This window comes from Pan troglodytes, chromosome 2 (genome assembly GCF_028858775.2).
Source record: "Pan troglodytes isolate AG18354 chromosome 2, NHGRI_mPanTro3-v2.0_pri, whole genome shotgun sequence".
NCBI classification, from domain to species: domain Eukaryota; kingdom Metazoa; phylum Chordata; class Mammalia; order Primates; family Hominidae; genus Pan; species Pan troglodytes.
In genome coordinates, this window is record NC_086015.1 from 61217949 (window position 1) to 61242544 (window position 24596).

Below are 24596 nucleotides of genomic sequence, written 5' to 3' on the forward strand. Positions count from 1 at the left end.
ACCAATGGTATAAATATGATAGCTGATGCTTGTATATTTCTACTTTGGCATAATGACTTTGCTTGGAAAAAAAACTTGAAACTAACATGCTGTAAGAATTTGTTCTGATAAATGGTGAGAAATTCTCACTGCTTTATGCTATAAATCAAGAGAAGTTGAAGATTCATGAATAAATCATAATCTATAATATAGTGAAGCATAATTATGTTTCAAAATGTGCATGGAAGAAACTAATGAAAACAACTCACACTTTTGTTCTTCAGATTATTTTACTTGAAATACTTTATAATTAGAATCCAGCTTGTGGAATCACTTAGTCATGAGTCTATTGATTTTAACAAACTAATTTATTAGATTAATTTGGCTTACTTAAAAAATAGCAATCTTTTCTGAAAATGTTTATTAAAATATATAGAAAAGGTCTTTACTATAACTAAAAGTGCCCAAATATGTACCATGCTATAATAGTAATTATTTACAATATATTTTCAGAAAAAATGACAATATTCAGATTAAATGCAGGAAAGAAAACATCACATTTTAACACTTAATATTTCCACTGATTCTTCATGCTCTGCAATTAGAAGATAATTTCACTTGTTTAGTTTTCTATCTATTCCAGCAGATTTGTGTTGAAATTTTTTTTCGCCATTAGAAACTGTGATTCTCTATGGGACCTTTTCAGTTTTGCACGCCGATTTTGAAACCAAATCTAAAGTTAAGGAAAAATAAAATAGGTCTCAGAAACATTATTTTATTATTCTTAACATTTCAACATCATGAATAACAACTAAATTTGAAAATTACCTGGATTCTGTCTTCCTCTAGATTCAATTTTTGAGCTAAGTCTTCTCTAATATCGATACCAGGATAGCAGTTTACTCTAAAGACATTTTCTAACACTTCAATCTAAGAAAAAAAAATGTTGATATTCAGTATGTCACCAAAAATGAGCTTTAATTTCTAGAGTAAAATGACTACAATCTTGGCAATTAATCTGGATGCCTTTTTAAAAATGATTACCTGGAAATTGTTAAAATATGGTAGTCTACTGTTTCATTAATAAGGCTTCTAAACTGAGATACCAAAGTGAGTGGGCTTTTGCTCAACTTGGTGTCAATTAAAGCCTTTATATTATCATTATTGGGTGAAAAAACTTCCCACCTGGTTTTGAGTAAAAGCAGTTCTTGGTCTTCGGCCTCTATACCAACTCAACTCTCTTTTCAAAGACAGTCTTTCTGAGGCTGAAAAGTAATTTTCATATTTCAAAGCTCTTTCTTCTGGCATTGGGTGATCCACCACGCTAGGGAATGAAATCCCACTGGGAGGATTTGGGACATGTAGACATAAGTTACCATCTTTCCCTAAAAACAGAAAAATAAGCCCTGTCTTAGACGGTCAATCTTATGTTCCACAAAGTTCTATAGAGGTAGTTTCAGGAACTCATCTTTCATTTCCTAGTGGAATTCTGGGGTTCACAAGAGAATTGCACCCCGTTAACCAAAAACCAATAAAAAATGAAGATCCTGTCTTGGTAATCCTGCCTCTTTGGTCTCTGAATGTCGTTTATTTTTCAGTGAAAAGAGATTTCAAATATCTGATGTGTCAAACAGGGAGAGATCTTCTGAAGTAAATGCAGGTTCTTGGGATTTCCTGTGAGTGAACTTATCCACTTTGCTCAATCCAAAGCTGATATTCTTTTAATTTCCCATAGGACTCAGTTGGAGGCATTAAAAGTCCTAGACTCTGGCTGGGCATGGTGGGTCATGCCTGTAATCCTAACACTTTGGGAGGCTGAGGCAGGCGGATCACCTGAGGTCAGGAGTTCGAGACTAGCCTGACCAACAGGGTGAAACCCCCCTCTCCTAAAAAATACAAAAATTATCAGGCCATGGTGGTGCATGCCTGTAATCCCAGCTACTTGGTAGGCTGAGGCAGGAGAATCGTTTGAACCCAGGAGGCGGAGGCTGCAGTGAGCCAAGATTATGCCACTGCACTCCAGTCTTGGCAACAAGACCAACACTCTGTCTCAGAAAAAAAAAAAATAAATAATAATAATCAATTAAATTAAAGCCCTAAACTCTAGCTCTATGTAGTATGAAATAAAGGGCAAATTAAACACTGTAAATGAAATAACAAAGAATTGAAACAATTAAGCTGTGGCATACCTGATGAGCTGCAGGTGTCTGCCCAGGGCCTGTGGGGTTTCATTAATGGAACACAGTCTTTGTTCTGGTCCAGTCCTAAGATTCTCTCAATTGAAAAGGAGCAAGTTGAGGGTTTGCTTTCCCCGAGCTGAGCGCCTTCCTGAAGGCTGGGAGACATCCTCTCGTGGTCTGCACAGAGCAACAGCTCTGGCCTCTGCTGGCTCTGCCCCACGTGTATAGGGCTGGGATCTTCCTGCAGTTCACCTTATAGCTCCGCTGACAAGGGGGCTGGATTTAGAACGTCACTAATTAAAATCCTGTCTTAGAAAGTTTTAGCATGTCAATGAACACTTGCCCAGCCAGCAGCTTAAGGAGTTAATTGTTTATTTGTTTGCAAGTAATTAGCAACTAATGGCTACACCAGGGGGGCCACCTACAGGGACAAAAAGTGTTATCTCTCCTAAGCAGAACACAGACTTAACTTTCTCTAAAGAAGTGATGCACAAATGTGGCACTTATCTTTTATTTGAAATCATTAATGTATAAAATCAAGCTTTTTATTCTGAAGTTTATACTTTCATGGGCTCCAGTTACCTAAACATACAGGCAAGATACGAGAGCAGTCGAGTAATAAATAATCTAATTTAAGTAAATTTTCTTCCAAGGAAATGGGAAAAAATAATAATCTCTTAATGCTATTACGGTAATTCTGATGAAAATGCCTGTTTTTCATATGCATATGTAATAGGGAATGTTGTCAATGAAAACACAATAGTATTTGGAGTGCAGCATAGTGGAAAAGGTTGGCAATGTTATTAACATGGAGTGTAATTGTCTTCCAAGTGCCTGGATTAATTCATAGGAACAGTTGCACCAAGTATTTTAAATAATTAATGGGCTAATTCCTTTCCTTCCTCTTTTCTTTTAAATGAGAGAGATACATGTTTATATGAAGGTTCATATGTAATCACCTCCAAGCAACTTAGAAGCATGACTACTTAAAGTGAATAATTTCTCTATCACAGTTATTTCAAAGAAAAGAACATAGTTTGCTTTCTAAAGAAAAATTTCCGTCTGTTGATCTTTTGAGGGATGGGCAGAGGATGGAGTCTTTCAAGATGGTAAGGCTTATGAAAATAACCAAGAACAGAATGTTTTAATTTCATAATCCTAAGAAAACTTGAAATTAAAATTAAAGTATAACTGCTGATTGGGAAGATTTTGAACTGGCTGTTCCCCCCGCAAAGGTATACTTGTAGTTCTTATACTCTGCTCCTCCTCTTCTTCCAGTACCTTCCTGAAGATAAATTTAAGTGCTTAGCTTTATTCATTATTTAAACAACTGCTGGTCTTTCCTTCAGGGAAGGGAAAAACAGTCTCCACTCATAGAGGAAATAGCCTCTATAGGATGGAGCTCATCTTCGTCAGCTTTTATCCTATTATGATCTCACAAATATTGAGCTAAATTCCTCCTGATGAAAGCTCTCGGGTAAATAAAGGATCTCACATGCAAAACATCAACAGGCATATGGATTTATAAATGTACGTGTAAAACCATTCTGCGGATGAATAAACCGGTGAACATTTACACCTCATGGAGATTTTGTATATAGTGCTGAGATGTAGATTGTGCAAAGGTGGGGGGTATCTTAATCTGGGACGACTAGGAGGAAGCGAGAGAATACAGGACCTTTTCAGCTTTCTTTCTCTCCTTTGAGACATTCATTATTTCCTTCCACAATTGGTTGAGCACCTTCTCAGAACCAGAAAAAAACAAAATACTATCCTTGCCTTCATAGAGCTCACAGTGGTGGAGGGTGGGGGGCAGGAAACAAATAATAATTATAGGTAAATTATCTAGTATGTTAGCCAGGGTAAGAATGGGAAAAGGAAACAGGTGAGCCAGGTAAGATGAATTAGTGCAGGAAGTGGAGGGGTAGATGTCAGTGTAGGCCTCACTGAGCCCCTGAGCCCCGCAGATGAGTGCCTAAGAGGCACAAGGCAGAAGGATGCCACAGCGCATGCCAGAGCAACTCCAGTTTTCAACTTCTTCATTAACAAAGATGTTCCAATATTTTTATTCAGCTTAAATTGATTTTCCTTGGATTTACATATATATATCTATATATCTATATCTATCTATCTATCTATCTATCTATCTATCTATCTATCTATCTATCTATATTTTTTGAGACGGAGTCTTGCTCTGTCGCCGAGGCTGGAGTGCAGTGGTGTGATTTCGGCTCACGGCAAGTTCCGCCTCCCGGGTTCGCGCCATTCTCCTGCCTCAGCCTCCTGAGTAGCTGGGACTACAGGCGCCCGCCACCACGCCTGGCTAATTTTTTTGTATTTTTAGTAGAGACAGAGTTTCACCGTGTTAGCCAGGATGGTCTCGATATCCTTACCTCGTGATCCGCCCGCTTCGGCCTCCCAAAGTGCTGGGATTACAGGCTTGAGCCACCACGCCCGGCTGGATTTACACATATCATTTTATATATGGATGAGTAGTTGAAAATAAAAGGCAGGAAAAATTATCTAAAAATGTGAGGGAAGCATTTTCTCATATACTCACTCAACAGATTTTTGTTTGTTTGTTTGCTGGTTTGTTTGAGACGGAATCTCACTGTTACCCAGGCTGGAGTGCGGTGGCGCGATCTCGGCTCACTGCAACCTCCACCTCCTGGGTTCAAGCAATTCTCCTGCCTTAGCCTCCTGAGTAGCTGGGATTACACGTGTGCACCACCAAGCCTGGCTAATTTTTGTATTTTTAGTAGAGATGGGGGTTTCACCATGTTGGCCAGGCTGGTCTCAAACTCTTGACCTCAAGTGATCCACCTGCCTCGGCCTCCTAAAGTGGTGGGATTACAGGTGTGAGCCACCACCATGCTTGGCCTCAACAGACTTTTACAGGGCACTTAATATGTGCCAGACATTATTATAGGTGCTAGAGATCAGTGACGAACAAAACATGCTAATTTCATGGCATGATAAATACATTGAAAGGAGTGAACAAGGTGATGGAGATGCAATATAACGGCAGAGGGTGACTTAAAATACAGAGGTCGATGGTCGATGGTGGAGGAGGGCCTAAGGAAGTGACATTTTCGCTGAAGCTGAGCTAGCATGCCAAGAGCCTGAGAAAAAGCACTGCACTCAGAGACAATGGCAAGTACAAAGGTCTTGCAGTTGAAAATCACTTGGAATGTTTGAGGAGGAAGAAGGCAGTAGTTGGAGTGAAGTCAGTGGTACCAGGTGCATTTGGAGACCCAGGCTAGGCTGGATAATGGATGGCCTTTATAAAGGACATGGTAAGGAGTTCCAGTGCAAAGAGAAGCCAGGGTAGGGTTTTAAGCTGGGACCAAAGTGATAGAATTTGTTTTTAAACCTTATTCTGGCTGCTCTGTGGAAAGGGATTAGAGAGAAGTGAGTGCAACCAGGGAGATCAGTTGGGGAGTTATTTATTCAACACATAATTTGCTAAGCATATACTACTTGCTAGGCATTGTTCTAGGTGTGAGGGATACAGTGGTGAAAACAAAGACAATTGTTTAGCGGCAAAAGATGATGATCCTTTGAAAAAAGCGTGAGGAGAGAGGGTAGATTTGGAGAGAAGTGCAATTCTTTAGAAGGTTATGGGAGATTGAATAATTGAATACTTGGTCCCAATTCTCCAATCCCCATAATATCTTATACAACCATCCCCTTGCTGTGGTTTCATGGTGAATACAGTATACCTCCTACCTCCTGATTTTGGGCTTGTTTGTGGGAAGTGATGTGAGCAGAAGCTCAGTGTGCCCATTTGGGGGTTTTGTTTTTGTTTTTTTTTGAGACAGAGTCTCACTCTGTCACCCAAGCTGGAGTGCAGTGGCGCAACCTCTGCTCACTGCAACCTCTACCACCCAGGTTCAAGTGATTCTCCTGCTTCAGCCTCCCGAGTAGCTGGGACTACAGGTACATGTCATCACACCTGGCTAATTTTTGTATTTTTAGTAGAGATGGGTTTTCACCATGTTGGTCAGGCTGGTCTTGAACTCCTGACCTCAAGTGGTCTGCCTGCCTCAGCCTCCCAAAGTGCTGGGATTCAGGCGTGTAATTTGTATTTTCAGTAGAGACGGGGTTTCACCATGTTGGTCAGGCTGGTCTCAAACTCCTGACCTCAAGTGATCTGCCTGACTCGTCCTCCCAAAGTGCTGGAATTACAGGTGCCCAGTCCCCTCTTGTGCTTTTGACTTCACTGTGAGATCATCCCTGAGATAGCTGCTGCCCTACAGCCTGAGCCCCAGAATGAACACACATGGATCAGATCCTAATCCATCTTGCAGCCTGCAGCCAAGTCAGCCAAGTCCAGCCAATCTCAGCCAAATACCAACTGACCTGCAGTTTTGTGAGAAACATATTCATTGTTTAAGCCACTGAAGTTTTTTCTTTTCTTTTTATTTTATTTTAAGTTTTTTTTAGAGATAGGGTCTCACTATGTTGTCCAGGCTGATCTTGAACTCTGGAGCTCAAGCAATCTTTCTGCCTCAGCCTCCAGAGTAGCTGTTGACAACAGGTGCCAGCCATTACACTGGCTCCACTGAAGTTTTTGAGGTTATTATATACATAGCATTTTAGAGGAAATAGCTCTTTGATTCAGAGGTTAAAGAACATATCTTGCTGATGGATTGGATAGGGAGGTGAGGGAAAGGAAGGCATTAAAGATGACTAGGCTTTTTGGCTTGAGCAAATACAATGCCATTTACTGGGATGTGAAAGCCTGGGCTAGGGAAGGAAAGGTTTGGGGAGTAATGAACACCTCCAGTTTGGATAGCAAGTTGCTATAAGCTCAGTGCTAGAGTGCTAAGTTTATGCATCACCAGCAAAGAGATGGTTTTAGAAGCTATAGGTTTGCATAAGATCATCCAGTGGCTGGGCACAGTGGCTCATGCCTGTAATCCCAGAACTTTGGGAGGCTGAGGTAGGAGGATCCCTTGAGCCCAGGAGGTAGAGGCTATAGTGAGCTGTATTCATGCCACTGCACTTCAGCCTGGATATATGAGTGAAACCTTGTCTCAAAAAAAAATAAAAATTACTTAGTGAATGGTGCTAGATACAAGAAGGGTCTCAGGACTGAGTCTAAGGTTCTCCAACATTTGGAGATTGGGACAGAAGTGGTACTGGAAAAGGAGCAGCTAGCAAGACAGGAGAAAAATCTGGAGATACAAGAATACAGTCAAGAGAGGGAAAAGGGTCAAGGAAAAGAATGGTTACAATAGCATCTCTAGTGGTCCCTGCTTCCACCCTGGACCCACCATGGCTTTCTATGAACACAGCAGCCAGAGGGATCATTTAAAAACGTAAGTCAGTTCATGTCACAACTGTGCTCAAAAAATGGCTCCTGGCTGGGCATGGTGGCTCATGCCTATAATCCCAGCATTTTGGGAGGCCGAGGGCAGAAGATCACTTGGTGCCAGGTGTTCAAGATCAGCCTGGGTAACACAGTGAGACCCCAACTCTACAAAACAATTAAAAAATTAGCCAGGCATGGTTGCCTGCACCCATAGTCCCAGCTATTTGGGAGGCTGAGGTGGGAGGATCGCTTGAGCCCATGAGGTCAAGGCTGCTGTGAACTATACAACTGCACTTCAGCCTAGGACACAGAGCAAGACCCTGTCTCAAACAAACAAACAAACAAACAAACAAACACAAACACAACTCCCCATCTCAAGAAAAGTCAAAGTCTTTACAATGGCCTGCAGGACCCTACATGACCTGCCAGCCTTCCTTACTGATCTCACCTCTTACTCCTCCCTCCCATGTTCACTCTGTTCCAGCCACACTGGACTCTTCCTGAAAATATCTGGTACAGTCTTCCCTCAAGGCATTTACACTGGCTGTTGTCACCATCTGTAATGTTCCTCCTCTATGAATCCCCACAGCTTACCCATTTATCTCTTTCAAGTATTTGCTCAAATATCATCTTCTCAATGAGGCCTACCTTTCTCCCCTTTTAACCTGCAACCTCTCTTCCAGCACTCCTGACATCCCTTGCCCTGTTCCCATTTCTATTCCACAGCACTTAACCACCTTTGGCCATATTACAAAATATAGGTTTATTATGTTTATTGTCTGTTTCCTCTCTATAGGATTTTTTTGTGTCCTGTTCACTCCCTAGCATTCAAAACAGTGCTTGGGCTAGGCGCAGTGGCTCACGCTTGTAATCCCAGCACTTTGGGAGGCCGAGGTGGGCGGGTCACTTGAGGTCAGGAGTTTGAGACCAGCCTGGCCAACATGGTGAAACAGTGTTTCTACTAAAAATAGGAAAATTAGCTGGGTGTGGTGGCACGTGCCTGTAATCCCAGCTACTGGGGCAGCTGAGGCAGGAGAATCACTTGAATCCAGGAGGCAGAGGTGGCAGTGAGCCGAGATCATGCCATTGCACTCCAGCCTGGGTGACAGAGCGAAACAGCTTCTCAAAAAAACAAAAACAAAACAAAACAAAACAAAACAAAACAAAACAGTGCTTAGCTCATACTAGGTGAAAGAATAAATGATGGTCAACTGTGTTAATGCCGCTGAGAAGTTGAGTAACATGAAGACAGAAATATATCCACTAGGTTTGTTAACAAAGAGGTATTGGCAGCTTTGGCAAGCCTAAAAAGTAGAGAAAAAGCCAGACTTGAAAGTAAACTGAAGAGTGAATGGGACATTTTTGGTCTGGCAATATGCTGGGTCATATTCCTTGTAACACCCTTCTATTACAAAACAGCTTGATTATAGATAAAACATACCTTTAAATGCATTGCTGAGATCTCAACAAGTAAGAGAAAATGTGTTTGTTCATCAGACAAAATAAAAACCAAAACCAGTAACCAAGCACTGAAATCAGAACTGCGAGCAGTGATCAGTAACCAAATGGTAAACATGGGGTTGCCTCCAAGGGCAAATAACTTTAGCATCAAAAACCAAGATATTAATCCTCAGACTAGCAGTAAGTGGGGCTGAAGACTCCTCTTGGTTCCAAGAAAAGGCAAACTAAACCCTCTCTGGAGGAAAGCATCCCTAATTTAGGTTCACAAGATTTCCACAGATTAACAGCAAGCAAACATAAGCTCATAATGAAAGATCATCAAGCATCTGAGGCCAGCCACCTCATGAGGGAAAGCCAGCAGAAACGAGATTTATAGATTGTTCCAGAGACTGCTAGTTGTCCACCAATATCCATTCTATCCTTCCTCAGTAGCAGTATAATTTTTTTTTTTTTTTGAGTTTCAGTCTGTCGCCCAGGCTGGAGTGCAGTGGCACGATCTTGGCTCACTGCAACCTGCACCTCCTGGGTTCAAGCAATTCTCTTGCCTCAACCTCCTGAGTAACTGGGATTACAGGTGCGTGCCACCATGCCGGGCTAATTTTTTGTATTTTTAGTAGAGATGTGGTTTCACCATGTTGGCCAGGCTGGTCTTGAACTCCTGACCTCAAGTGATCCAACGCACCTCGGCCTCCCAAAGTGCTAGGATTACAGGCATGAGCCACTATACTGGGCCACAATATAGTTTTTAGGTAAAGGTTAACAATGACATTTCCCAGACTGCCTTGCATATAGGTGTGATCATGTGACTTCTTACCTCTGAGATGTGAGTAGAAACAACATGTCTAACTTTCAGGCCCAGCTATTAAAAGGTGGGGGTGACCCCTCTGTGTTCCCATTTTCTCTTTTCTACTTTCTGGACTGTGGACAAGATGGTGGGAGTTGACGAAATGTTGAGAATAGCAGTGTAATGAGAAGAGGACTTGGAGCCCTGTGGATTGTGGATTGGACTTTCCATATCAGTATTGGACTACCTACTTGGACAAAGAATAAATGTCTGTCTTGTTGTTTGGGGTCTGTAAGTTATAGCAGTCAAGTCTATACCATAACTGATACAGATCTAGAAGAAATTCAGATATGGGAGTTAACAACAACAGATTATAAAATTTCTAACAAGTGAAAGTTTAAAGAACTAAAAGTTAGAATCATCAATAGGGACAAGCAAGAAGAAATTATCAGAAATGACTGGGAAGATTTTAAAAAGAACTAAATGGAATTCATAAAATAAAAAATGCATATAATTATTGAAATATACTCTGGATAAGTTAAAGAGCATTTTGGGTCGTCATGAGAGCGCCCTTCCCCACACCCTTGCCAATACTCACTGTTACAAACATTTTAAATTATTGCCAATCTGACACATAAAATAATTTGTTTCACATTTCTTCAAGTAAGGTTGGGCATTAATTTCTTTACAGGTTTACTGGTCAATGTGTATTTCTTCTTTTGTGAAATAATAGTGTATTCCCTCAGCCCATTTTTCTATTAAAGTGATTGTTTTGTTTGCTTCTTCACTTTCTTCAGAAGGTGGGGGTGATGGCAGGGACTAAATGGGAAGAAAAATGAGGAAACTTTTTGGGGTGATGGGAATGTTCTATATTTTGATAGATTTGGATTACACAGCTGTATGCATTTGTCAGTACTCATTGATTGGTACTCTAAAATTTGTTCACTGTATGCAAAATTTTATCTATAAAAGCATAAACAAGTACTTAACTTGTCAATGTTATATATGCTAAAGAGTTTAAGAGGGAAGTATATTGACGTCTACAACTTGATTGATTGATTGATTGATTGAGATGGAGTCTCGCTCTGTTTCCCAGGCTGTAGTGGTGCGATCTCAACTCACTGCAGCCTCTGCCTCCCGGGTTCAAGCGATTCTCCTGCCTCAGCCTCCCTAGCAGCAGGGATTACAGGCGTGTGCTACCACACCCGGCTAATTTTTGTATTTTTTTTAGTAGAGATGAGGTTTCACCGTATAGGCCAGGCTGGTCTCGAACTCCTGACCTCAAGTGATCCACCCACCTTGGCCTCCCAAAGTGCTGAGATTACAGGCGTGAGCCACGGTGCCCGGACTTGTTTTACACATTTTAAAGTAAGTTGTAGGCCAGGCACGGTGGCTCACGCCTGTAATCTCAGCACTTTGGGAGGCTGAGGCGGGCGGATCACTTGAGGTCAGGAGTTCGAGACCAGCCTGGCCAACACGGTGAAGCCCAGTCTCTACTAAAAATACAAAAATTAGCCGGGCATGGTGGCACATGCCTGTAATCCCAGCTACTTGGGAGGCTAAGGCATGAGAATAGCTTGAACTGGGGAGGCGAAGTTGCAGTGAGCCGATATCATGCCACTGCACTCCAGCCTGTGTGACAGAGTGAGACTGTATCTAAAAAAAAAAGAAAAAAAATGCATAAAACATAAAATGGATGGATGGATAAATATGTGATGCTTTCATTATCACTCTTATTCAACATTATTGTGTAATTCTGGATGATTAGAACTTCTAAACCAATTGAGTTTTCTGGGATGATGAAAATGTTCTTCATCTGAGCTATCCAATATGGTAGCCACTAGCTACATGTGGCTAATGAGCACTTGAAATGTTGCTAGCGCAACTGAGGAACTGAATTTTAAATGTAATTAAGTTTAATTTAATTTAAACTTGGACAGACACACATGGCTAGCGGCTCCAAACAGAATAACACAGACAGAGAACATTTCCATAACTGCAAGAAGTTTTACTGGATAGTGCTGGTCTAGAAGTATAGAACAATACTGAAAATAGTGATGATAGGCCGGGCGCAGTGGCTCATGCCTGTAATCCCAGCACTGTGGGATGTGGAGGCGGGGTGGATCATCTGAAGTTCGAGACCAGCCTGGCCAATATGGTGAAACCCCGTCACTACTAAAAATACAAAAAATTAGCCGGGTGTGGTGGGGCTTGTAGTACCATCTACTTGGGAGGCTGAGGCAGCAGAATTGCTTGAACTCCGGAGGTGGAGGTTGCAGTGAGCTGAGATCACACCATTGCACTCCAACCTGGGAAACAGAGCGAGACTCCATCTCAGTGAGACTTCATCTCAAGAGTAAAGCTCCATCTCAAAAAAAAAAAAAGAAAAGAAAATAGTGATGATAAAAACAAAAAACAAACACCTTTGTTTTGTTCTGACATGAGAACAGTATTTCACCATTAAAATAGTATCTTCTGCTGGTTTCTAATAAATGCTGTTTATTTAGCACAATGTTATAATGAATACAAACACAAAATATCTACAGAGCTTTATTGCTTCTCCAGCATTTTAGCATATTTGTGTTTAATCTTCTCACAAATCTTTTATCATTTGGTAGCTGAGAAAACAGAAATTGAGAGTACAGTTGTAATACCAGAAGTCACTAACTAGGAAGTGGCAGAGCCTTGACTTGTATTTTCTGTCTCCAAATCCTGTTTTATTGACTTCACCTATTAATGGCCACTGTAGCATCTTCACCAATGATCTCATGGTATAAATACCAAAGTGTACTAATCAATTAAGAAAAAAACTGTGAAAACTTTGCATATGATACTCAGTATCTTTCAACACTTACTTTGATATGAGAAAGAAAAGTCTGACATATTGACATTAGAGAGAAGAGATTTTAGGAATAAAATTGGACAGTCTATATTTCAAATATCTATACATACAAGATGAAGTAAAAACTGAGAGGTTTATGTTTTTTCTTGTTTTAGGAACATGTAAATCTATTCATGTTTTGATAAATATTTATTTTTAAATTGTGTATTTCACACACAATTGGATATTCAATTAATATCCAAATCATTAACATCAGGAAAAACGTACTAGGTCTGAGGTGTTTTGGCAGAGATTTCTGTAAACCAGCCATACAATTATTATGCTGTGAGCGTAATAAGAAATGGAATAAGCAAAGCTCCAGTGAACCTTGCCCCTTCCTTACTTTTGCATAGGAATTGCACTGATTTCACACTTTCAGTATTTTTAATGTTAAAATGTGTTTTCTTAAATATAAGTTTATTTTTTACTGCAATGCCTTCAGTGTTTCCTAGAACAATGCCCAAGTAGACATTCAATAAAATTTGTTCAATAAGTGAATTAAATGGATGGATGGACAGATGGGACTAGCAAGATGTGACATTTGAAACCTGACATGCAACTTAAATACTGTACTAGTATTGTTTATTGTTTAAGTTTACTTGAACAGGGTTTAACTATTGTTTTTTAATGTGTAAAGTAATCCCAGTTTTCTCTGAACTACATGTGTATCACTCCAGGGCAATCTACAGAAGAGAAGACATTATGGCATTCTGCAACTAAAATTTAATAAAAATTGAGATAGGGCATTCATTTAAAAATCTGAGTTTAGGCTGGGCGCAGTGGCTCATGCCTATAATCTCAGCACTTTGGGAGGCCGAGGCGGGCAGATTGCCTGAGGTCGGGAGTTTGAGACCAGCCTGACCAATATGGAGAAACCCCATCTCTACTAAAAATACAAAATTAGCCGGGCATGGTGGCACATGCCTGTAATCCCAGCTACTAGGGAGGCTGAGGCAGGCGAATCGCTTGAACCTGGGAGGTGGAGGTTGTGGTGAGCCAAGATTGTGCCATTGCACTCCAGCCTGGGCAACAAGAGTGAAACTCCATCTCAAAAAAAAAAAAAAATCTGAGTCTAGGCCAGGTGCCATGGCTCATGCCTATAATCCAAGCACTTTGGGAAGCCGAGGTGGGAGAATTGCTTAAACCCAGGAGTTCAAGACTTACCTGGGCAATACAGTGGGACCTCGTCTCTTCAAAAATTGAAAAACCTTCAGCCAGGCGTGGTAGCATGCGCCTGTGATCCCAGCTACTCAGGAGGCTCAGGTGGGAGGATCACTTGAGCGTAGGAGGTTGAGGCTGCAATGAACTGTGATCATGCCACTACACTCCATTCTGGGTGACAGAGAGAGACCTTGTCAAAAAAAAAAAAAAAAAAAAAAAAAGGCCAGGCATGGTGGCTCACGCCTGTAATCCCAGCACTTTGGGAGGCCAAGGCAGGTGGATCACAAGACGTCAGGAGTTCAAGACCAGCCTGGCCAACATGGTGAAACCCCGTCCCTACTAAAAATACAAAAATTAGCCGGACGTGGTGGCAAGCACCTATAATCCTAGCTACTGGGGAGGATGAGGTAGGAGAACTGCTTGAACCCAGGAGGTAGACGTTGCAGTGAGGTGAGATCGCGCCACTGCACTCCAGCTTGGACGACAGAGTGAGACGCCATCTCAAAAAAAAAAAAAAAAATCCAAGTTTAAAATCTAAAAATCTCGAGTCATGTTGAACAATTCATATTTGTGGCATTCTGTGGTTTCTATGGCCCTTGTCTGCCATTGTTACTAGAGACACACAGGAGCTTTCCCAGTGATTACAAGGTTCAGGAGAGCAAGATGTGTTTCATACAGTCTTCGATCTCCCCTGCACCCAGCACAGTGCCTGTCACATAGGAAATGTTAAGTAAGTTTATTGAGTACATTTGGTTTATAACAATTAAAAAGCATTTCAGCCTTTGCTCTTCTCAAAAGAGTAAAGTATTATATTTTTCATTTTCAAACGAGTTAAAATTGTTTACAGTATAATGTCTTGTATATATCAAGCCCTTGATTTAAAAAATTTGATATGAAGTCAACCAAAAGACAAATGCATTTTTATTTTTAAAAGATTCATTCTATAGGCTGGGTGTGGTGGCTCACACCTATAATCCCAGCACTTTGGGAGGCCGAGGTGGGTGGATCACGAGGTCAAGAGATCGAGAACAGCCTGGCCAACGTGGTGAAACCCCGTCTCTACTAAAAATACAAAAATTAGCTGGGTGTGGTGGCACGTGCCTGTAGTCCCAACTACTTGGGAGGCTGAGGCAGGAGAATCCCTTGAACCAGGGAGGTAGAGGTTGTAGTGGGCCAAGATCACACTACTGCACTCCAGCCTGGGGACAGAGCAAGACTCTGTCTCAAAAAAAAAAAAAAAAAAAAAAAAGATTCATTCTATGCTGATCCAAGTAGCAAAGAGAAAAAACGTAAATTTTAAAAAAGATTCATTCTATACAACAGTACATGGAGAAAAATATGATAGTCTCCTTTACTTTTACCCCATCTTACCTCCCCAGCTTACTGGCTATCACCACTAACAATGTAGCGTTTCTCCTGCCTGTCTTTCAAAATACTTTGACTTAAATAGGAGGATGCACATATGCACATATTTTTTTTTATTATACTGTAAATTCTAGAGTACATATACACAACGTGCAAGTTTGTTACATAGGTATACATGTGCCATGTTGGTTTGCTGCACCCATCAACTCATCATTTACATTAGGTATTTCTCCTAATGCTATCCCTCCTCCAGCCCCTCACCTCCGACAGGCCTCGGTGTGTGATGTTCCCCACCCTGGCACACATGCACATGGGGTCAAACGTGTACTGTTCTGTAATGTGGTCCACTCTCCCATAGTGTGACACACACACACACACACACACACACACACACACACCACAAAGATGTATAGCTCTGCCTCTCCCTTCAACACCTGCTTGGCACTACAAGTGGATGAACCATAATTTTATCAATCTATACCCCTGATAATGAGGCATATAGGTTGTCTCCAATTTTTTACTATACCATTTTGGCAATGAACATCCTCTACATACATGTTAGCACACATGCAGGGGTGCACGGAAATGCATGGAAATCCATGGAAAACTTTCTTTGAAAAGCATATTATTTTTTAGTGGATGCTGCCATATTTCCTTCTAAGAAATCTTTACCAATGAACACTCTCATCCAGTCGAACCCTTGTTCTTATGTCCTGCCTGGATTGACAGTGGGAACAAGAAAACTCAGGGCTGAGCTAAATTAGACTCAGGTTTTTCTCAGACTCAACATTCAAAGATAAAATGGTTTAGGATTTAAGGCTCCAAAGGGCTCAGGCCTAAACTTTAGTGCTATTTAATCTAATCGCTGTAGATTAAATGGGAGTTGTCAGTTAACCCAAGAACCTGATAGTTATTTATAACATTGTTCCTGGGGGATAAATGTTATGGTTTTAAACAACTTTAACTTTCTGGCCAGGCGCGGTGGCTCACGCCTGTAATCCCAGCACTTTGGGAGGTCGAGGCAGGCGGATCGTGAGGTCAGGAGTTCAAGACCATCCTGGCCAACATGGTGAAACACTATCTCTACTAAAAATACAAAACTTAGCTGCGGTGGCAGGCATCTGTAATCCCAGGTACTAGGGAGGCTGAGTCAGGAGAATTGCTTGAACCCAGGAGGCGGAGGTTGCAGTGAGCCGAGATCGTGCCACTGTACTCCAGCTTGGGCAGCAGAGCAAGACTCCGTCTCAAATAAACGAATAAATAAATAAACTTTTCAATGATAACAAACATTTGTTAAACTCCAACATATATCAGGGAGTGCACTAGAACTCAGAGCATAGAGATGAAATCATTTCTGCCTTCAAGAAACTCATGATTAAGAGGATAGTAATTAATGTTGATTTTATTAGGTATGATAATGTGATTATGGTTACCTAATATGCCCCTTTAAAAGACACTCAAGTATTTACAGGTGAAATTTCATGATGTCTGGGTTTTGCTTTCAAATATTTTAGGAAAACAGAAAACCAAGAAAGAGATAATTGAGGCAGGTATTGCAAAATGTTGATGAGTTGAATTAGAGACCGGTATATGTGGATTCATTATTCTCTCTACTTTTGTAAATATAAATAGTAACATTCTCTTTAGTCTTCTAGGAACACCAGTATGTACATACACAATTACAATATAATAAAATAAAGATACAGGCACAAGTGACTATGGGAACAGAAAATGTCCCAAATCTACTTGAGTGAGATTGAATAGGACCGAGGAAGGGTTAAGAACCAAACTCTGATGTCAGATTATCTGGGTCTAAATTCCAGCTCTTCTTAGCTATGTGACTTTGAGCATATAACTTAGCCTTTTTGAGCCTGTTTCTTCTGCAATAAAATGGGGATTATTATAGTGCCTAATTAAGGATCCAATATATTAATATCTGCAAAGCTCTTGGAATAGAGCCTGACACATAGTAGACATTACATAAACTGCTTACCATTACTTACTTATTGCTGTTATCAATGTTATTATAAGGGCTTTTCAGAGATGTGCTGAGGCAGAGATGTTTCAAGAAAAGGTCAGAGAAAAGCAACATAACATAAGGCCCATCAGAGACAGGGGTGTGTGTGTGCTTGTCTGTTGAGGGGAGGAGGAGAAAGTTAATGTGATTTCAATATTTCTAGCTTAGATGACCAGATGAATGATGGTATCATTAACTAAGAAGGGAATATAGATGAAGGAGGGTTTATCAATCAAAATACAATACAAATTGTATTTCTAATTATATACACAAATGGGCAAGTATTTAGCAAACTGAATTACTTCAGAATTAAGACAAAGTTCCCAGAATGAGATGGTAGAACTCCAGTGAAAATGGACAGAATGTGATAAATGATAAAGATCTAAAAATATTTTAGGGAATAACTTTATCTAGAATAGTAAATATTATTGTCATATATCTCACATATATAACCTAAATAAGTGAGTTCGTTTTAGTACTAGAAGACTGCAAATAACAGTTCAGAAATCTAGCAACTCAGATATTAGAAATAGTTTAAAATAAATACATATTTCTAAAAGGTTGTAATCAAATAAGGCAGCTATCATGGTTACCAATGGATTCTTCTAGGGAGGTACGAGAATTCTCAGTGGTGTCTAGGTTCTCATAAAAGTAGGGATAGAAAAGAGCAAAGATGAACTTTGGAATACTTTACTTTGAGTGCCCAGAGGTCTTACCACTTTCCAGGACCCAAAGTTTCTTCTTTTCTATAGCCAAGACACCTATTTAATAATCTCTCTTTAAAAACAGAAAAATGCTGGCCAGGCACGGTGGCTCACACCTGTAATCCCAGCACTTCTGGAGGCTGAAGCAGGTGGATCACCTGAGGTCAGCAGTTCGAGACCAGCCTGGCCAACATGGTGAAACCTTGTCTCTACTAAAAATACAAAAATTAGCCAGGTGTGGTGGTGGGCGCCTATAATCCCAGCTACTTGGGAGGCTGAGGCAGGAGAATCGCTTGAACCCGGGAGGCAGAGGTTGCAGTGAGCCAAGGTCGTGCCATTGCACTCCAGCCTGGGTGACACAGTGAGACTCCATCTCAAAAAACAAACAAACAAACAAAAAAAACACAGAAAAATGTTAACACAAAAATAAACAATTTAGCAATGTATCATGTTCAACGGTCTATTCACGATTATAGCTATGTACCTGGTTTTAATCTGTAATGTTTTTGACTTAATTTTGAAACAATCTCAAACTTACTTAAAAGTTGCAAGTACAGTACAAAAACCTTTCTCTCCAACCATTTGAGTAGTTGCTGACATGATGCCCCATCAACCCTGAATAGTGTTTTTCCTGCAAACAAGGATTTCCTCCTATATAATCACAATCAAACCATCAAAATCAATAAAGTAACATTGGTTATATCACTACCATGTAATCATCAAACCCCATCAAGTTTCATTCATTGCCCCAAATAACTTCCTTCACAGTAAAATAATCCAGTTCAGAATCACACATTGTCTTCAATTGTGTCTCTTAAGTCTCATTCAATCAGCAACAGATCCTCAGTATTTTCTTGACCTTCATGACCTCGACACTTTTCAAAGATTACAGTCAGCTACTTTGTAGAATGTCCTTCATTTAAGGTTATCTGGGCTGGACACATTGGCTCACACCTGTAATGCTAGCACTTTGGGAGGCTGGAGGCTGAGGCAGGCAGATCACTTGAGCCCAGCAGTTAGAGATCAGCCTGGTAAGGGAGACCTCATCTCTACAAAAGCCACAAAAAATTAGCCAGGCCTGGTGGTGTGCATCTGTAGTCCCAGATACCTAGGAGGCTGAGGTGGGAGGATCACCTGAGCCCAGGAGGTCGAGGCTGCAGTGAGCTATATTGTGCCACTGCACTCCAGGCTAGGTGAGAGTGAGACTGTCTCAAAAAATAAAAAATAAAGTTATATCTGATGTTTCCTCGTGACTAGGTTCAGGTTGAGCATCTTTGGTAGGAATGTCACAGAAGTAATGCTGTGTTCTCATTATTTCCAATCAGGTAGCACATGATTTTGATATGTCCCATTACTGGTGATATTTAATTTTGATTAAGATGGTGTCTGCCAGGTTTCTCCACTGTAAAGTTACTCTTTTCCCCTTTATAATATAGTATTTTGTGTGGAGGAGGTACTTTAACCCTATGTAAATATTGTTTCTCATCAAATTTTTGAATTATTTATATCATTTATTTATATCAGTATGGACTCACAGTTTCCTACTTTAATAGGTTATAATCTCATTATTTATTATGATGTTCAAATTTCCCCAGATTTGGCCAATGGGAGTCCCCTTCAAGTCTGACATCATTTTTGAACACTTTCCACTTTCTGGCACAACAAGATGTCCCAGGTACATCTTGTTCTTTTCTTGTTCCAGGGACTTAGGATAAGCCATTCCTCCAAGGAGCCCTCCAAGCTTCTTTTTAGTGGAGAATGGTGTTTAGAGGGCAAAATCTGGGCTGTATGTGTGTTCGTTGCCATTGGGGGCATCTCTGCTTCCAGGCCCTCTCAGTGGAAGAGCTAGGAAACACATGCATGTGATACATCTACACATTTATATCTACATTTATTTCCATATATTTACTGAAATCTGTGAGTTCACATGGATACTTTAATTCCAATCCAGCACCAGAGGGTTCATTCCAATTTTCTCCCTTTCCATATTTGTAATCCCTTTGATAGTGAGAAACCTGGCTTCCATTATCTTCAATATATTTACTTACTTGATCTGTCCCATGTATATAACCAAACTTTCATTGCCATCACCTCTTACTCACAGAGATGGCTTCCTTACCTCACTTGAGGACCAATCCCCTGTGCTAGTGCTAGGTGCTTCAAAGCCCAAAAAGCCCTTCTCTTCCTACTTGGGCTCTGACACCCCAGACCTAGCCATGCTCCACGTGAATGCTGTTTTCACCTTGCTGTGAGGTATAAGGCTCTGAGACTCTGCCTTAGGCTTCCCTCCTTTATGGGTACTTCCCTCACCCCTTGGGTTCTGAAATCCTGCACCAAACTCCCACCCCACACAAAAGTCCTCCTCATCACGCTTGGGCTCCAAACTGCACTCTCATGCAGGTGCCCTCTTCACCCCACTTTTGTTCCAACATCCGGCCACCAAACACCCTCTTTACCATTTTTGTGCTCTGACAACCCCCTCCACAGATGCCTCCTCATCTTGCACAGGCTCTGAAACCTCACACCAGGCCACTCCTCTGTGGGGATGTCCTCCTCACACAGCTTGGACTCCAACACCCTGTTCTGGGCCCCCATGGCTTCTCCACTTTGTATCTACTCCTACTTTACCTGGCTGCACCTAATGGCTTTAAGGCTGCATTAGTATTCAGACAGGGAAGAGGAAAAACTATAAACCCATTTGTATTTATTTTTTAGTTTTCATTTTTGGTTCAGGGGTACACATGTAGGTTTGTTACATAGTTAAACCTGTGTCATGGGGGTTTCTTGTACATATCATTTCATCTCCCAGGTACTAAGCCTAGTACCCAATAGTTATTTTTTTCTGATCCTCTTCCTCTTTCTAACCTCCACCCTCAAGCAGGCCCCAGTGTCTGTTGTTGCCTCTTTGTGTCTACGTATTCTCATCATTTAGCTCCCATTTCTAAGTGAGAACATGTGGTATTTGGTTTTCTGTTCCTGCATTAGTTTGCTAATGATGACGGCCTACAGCTCTATCCATGTTTGGAAAGGACATGATCTCATTCTTTTTTTTTTTTTTTTTTTTGAGGTGGAGTCTCAGTCTTTTGCTCAGGCTGGAGTGCAGTAGCGTGATCTCAGCTCACTGCAACCTCTGCCTCCCGGGTTCAAGTGATTGTCCTGCCTCAGCCTCCCAAGTAGCTGGGATGACAGGCACCCGCCACCACACCTGGCTAATTTTTGTATTTTTAGTTGAGACGGGTTTTGCCATGTTGGCCAGGCTGGTCTTGAACTCCTGACCTCAGGTGATCCGCCTGTCTTGGCCTCCCAAAGTGCTGGGATTACAAACATGAGCCACCATGCCCAGCCAATCTTACTCTTTTTTATGGCTGCATAGTATTCTGTGGTGTATATGTACCAAATTTTCTTTATCCAGTCTACCATTGATGGACATTTAGGTTGATTCCATGTCTTTGCTATTGTGAATAGTGCTGCAATGACCATTCACATGCATGTACCTTTATGGTAGAATGATTTATATTCCTTTGGGTTTGTACCCAGTAATATGATTGCTGGGTTGAATGGTAGTTCTGTTTTTAGCTCTTTGAGGAATTATCACACTGCTTTCCTCAATGACTGAACTAATTTACACTCCCACCAATAGTGTACAAGTGTTCCCTTTTCTCTGCAATCTCACCAGCATCTGTTATCTTTTTACTTTTTAATAGTAGCTATTCTGACTGTTGTTCCCCTCTTTGTGTCTATGTATGCTCATCATTTAGCTCCGATTTGTAAGTGAGAATATGTGGTATTTGGTTTTCTGTTCCTGTGTTAGTTTGCTAATGATGATGGCCTACAGCTCCCTACAGATCGTATCTCATTGTGGTTTTTATTTGCAGTTCTCTAATGATCAATGATATTGGGTTATTTTTCATATGCTTATAGGCCACATGTATGACATCTTCTGAAAAGTGTCTGTTCATGTCCTTTGCCCACTTTTTCTTTTTTTTTGAGACGGAGTCTCGCTCTGTCGCCCAGGCTGGAGTGCAGTGGCGTGGTCTTGGCTCACTGCAAGCTCTGCCTCCCAGATTCACGCCATTCTCCTGCCTCAGCCTCCCGAGTAGCTGGGACTACAGGTGTATTTTTAGTAGAGATGGGGTTTCACCGTGTCAGCCAGGATGGTCTCGATCTCCTGACCTCGTGATCCACCCACCTCAGCCTCCCAGAGTGCTGGGATTACAGGCGTGAGCCACCGTACCTGGCCTCCTTTGCCCACTTTTTAATGGGGTTGCTTTTCCTTGTAAATTTGTTTGTTTCTTATAGATGCTGAATATTCGACCTTTGTCAGATGCATAGTTTCCAAAATTTTTCTCCCATTCTGTAGGTTGTCTGTTTACTCTGTTGATATTTTCTTTTGCTGTGCAGAAACTCTTAAGTTTAATGAGATCCCATTTGTCAATTTTTGCTTTTGTTGCAATTGCTTTTGGCATTTTCATCATGAAATCTTTGCCTAATCCTATGTCCACAACGGTATTGCCTAGGTTTTCTTCCAGGGTTTTTGTAATTTTGGGTTTTACATTTAAGTCTTCAATCCATCTTTAATTGATTTTTGTATATGGCGTAAAAAAGGGTCCAGTTTCAATCTTCGACATATGGCTTGCCAGATAGTCCAGCACCGTTTATTAAACAGGGAGTCCTTTCCCTATTGCTCGTTTTTGTCAGCTTTGTTGAAGATCAGATGGTTGCAGGTGTGCAGCCTTATTTCTGCGCTCTCTACTCTGTTCCATTGGTCTATGTACCATGTTCCATTGGTCTTTTGTACCAATACCATGCTGTTTTGGTTACTGTAGCCCTGTAGCAGAGCATGAAGTCATTTTTTATGACTTTTTTAAAGCATTGTCTTAAGACATTGCTTTTTGTCCTGTTTATAGTGAATGTGATTTAGCTAAATCACTAATGTAGTCTTTTCCCTTTAAATCAAAGGATCTCGTAAATGATTGAGTTTACTTAAGACAAAGTTAATTTGCCATTTGTTTATTTATTTATTTTTTTTCTGAGACAGATTCTCACTCTGTCGCCCAGGGTGGAGTGCAGCGGTGCGATCTTGGCTCATCGCAACCTCTGCCCCCCAGGCTCAAGTGATTCTCCTGCCTCAGCCTCCCAAGTAGCTGGGATTACAGGCGTGCACCACCACTGCCCATCTAATTTTTGTATTTTTAGTGGAGACAGGGTTTCATCATATTGGCCAGGCTAGTCTTGAACTCCTGACCTCAAATGATCCACCCACCTTGGCCTCCCAAAGTGCTGGGATTACAGGCATGAGCCACCATGCCTGGCCACCCATAATTTATTATATAGTATATCATCAATTCTCCAGTTTCCCCAACACTTGTTTCAAATTGCTGCCTTTATTAAAGGTGTTTTTGTCCAAAATTAGGGTAAGAGCCGAAGTCCTCATAGTGGGCACAAGGCTTTGCCTGATGTGGCCTCCTCTCCCTTCCTTTACACCTCAGGCTTTCCCCTGGCTTGCTCTTCTCCTGTCATCTTGGGCTCTGCGCAATTCTTGAACAAGGCCAGGCCACTCTTACATTAGGGGTGACGGCTTCTGCCCTGATGGTCTCTCCTTCTGGAATGTTTGCTCCCTAGATATCCCCATGGCTCATTCCAGCCACTCCAAGTTTTTGTTCAGATGTTACTTTCTCAATGAAGCCCATTCTGAAGAACCTGTTTAAAATTGCAGCTGCCCCGGCTCTGTTTTCCCTAATTTTTTTTTTTTTTTGAGACAAGGCCTTGCTCTGTCACCCATGCTGGAGTGCAGCCTCTACTCCATGGCTCAATGCAGCCTCCAACTCTCCAGCTCAAGCGATCCTCCCACCTCAGCCTCCCAAGTAGCTAGGACCATAGGTACACACCACCATACCCAGCCAATTAAAAACTTTTTTTTTGTTAAGATGGGTTCTTGTCATGTTGCTCAGGCTGGTCTTGAACTCCTGGGCTCAAGCCATCCTCCCACCTCAGCCTCCCAAAGTGCTGGGATTACAAGCATGAGCTGCTGTGCCTGGCCTTCCCTACTCTATTTTCTATAGCACTTATGACATTCTAACATACTATTCTTTATTTTACTATATAAGATAAGGTTTGCCCAGGCTGGAGTACAGGGGTGCAATCATAGCTCACTACAGCCTTGTAGCTGTAGTATGCTATACTTCTTATATATCTATTTATTTATTTTGAGTTGGAGTCGTGCTCTGTCACCCAGGCTGGAGTGCAGTGGCACAATCTCGGCTCACTGCAAACTCTGCCTCCCGGGTTCAAGCAATTCTCCTGCCTCAGCCTCCCAAGCAGCTGGGACTACAGTCACGTGCCACCATGCCCAGCTAATTTTAGTATTTTTAGTAGAGATGGGGTTTCGCCATATTGTCAAGGCTGGTCTTGAACTCCTGATCTCATGATCCACCCGCCTCGGCCTCCCAAAGTGCTGGGATTATAGGCATGAGCCACTGCTCCCGGCCAATATGCTATACTTCTAATACTACTATGTTTATTTTTTATTGTCTTTCTCCCCACCATATCTACTAACCTGTAGCTCCACAATGACAGATATTTTTGTTTTGTTCATTATTTAATAAATATTTGTTGAATGAAGACAGCTGTTCCCTGAGGTAGTCTGAATTCTAAATAATTGGTGCCATCTAGTGTTCTTGGAAGCACGTGTGAATTATCCCTGAGAGTCTTATTTGTATTAGCCATTGGATAAATAGTACTGGTATA

General features: G+C 41.3%; 1 protein-coding gene across 6 annotated transcripts in view; it reads right to left on the reverse strand.

Annotated features, from left to right (window-relative positions):
* Nucleotides 1–250: 250 nt before the first annotated feature.
* The window catches only part of HESX1 (HESX homeobox 1), a 29820-nt gene continuing 5474 nt past the window's right edge, over nucleotides 251–24596 (reverse strand). For 3 of the 6 annotated variants that reach the window (XM_009445462.5, XM_016940047.4, XM_063805290.1), the window contains exons 3-6: nucleotides 2169–2435; nucleotides 1165–1364; nucleotides 808–909; nucleotides 251–712 (exon numbers count right to left, since the gene is read on the reverse strand). In XM_009445462.5, the coding sequence (XP_009443737.1) occupies nucleotides 614–712; nucleotides 808–909; nucleotides 1165–1364; nucleotides 2169–2325 (558 nt within the window). In that variant the 5' untranslated portion in view covers nucleotides 2326–2435 and the 3' untranslated portion in view covers nucleotides 251–613. Of the gene's footprint in view, nucleotides 713–807; nucleotides 910–1164; nucleotides 1365–2168; nucleotides 2436–13766; nucleotides 13935–24596 lie in introns of those variants that run through there. The other 3 variants (XM_054680324.2, XM_063805289.1, NM_001081570.1) reach the window with 2 other exon arrangements.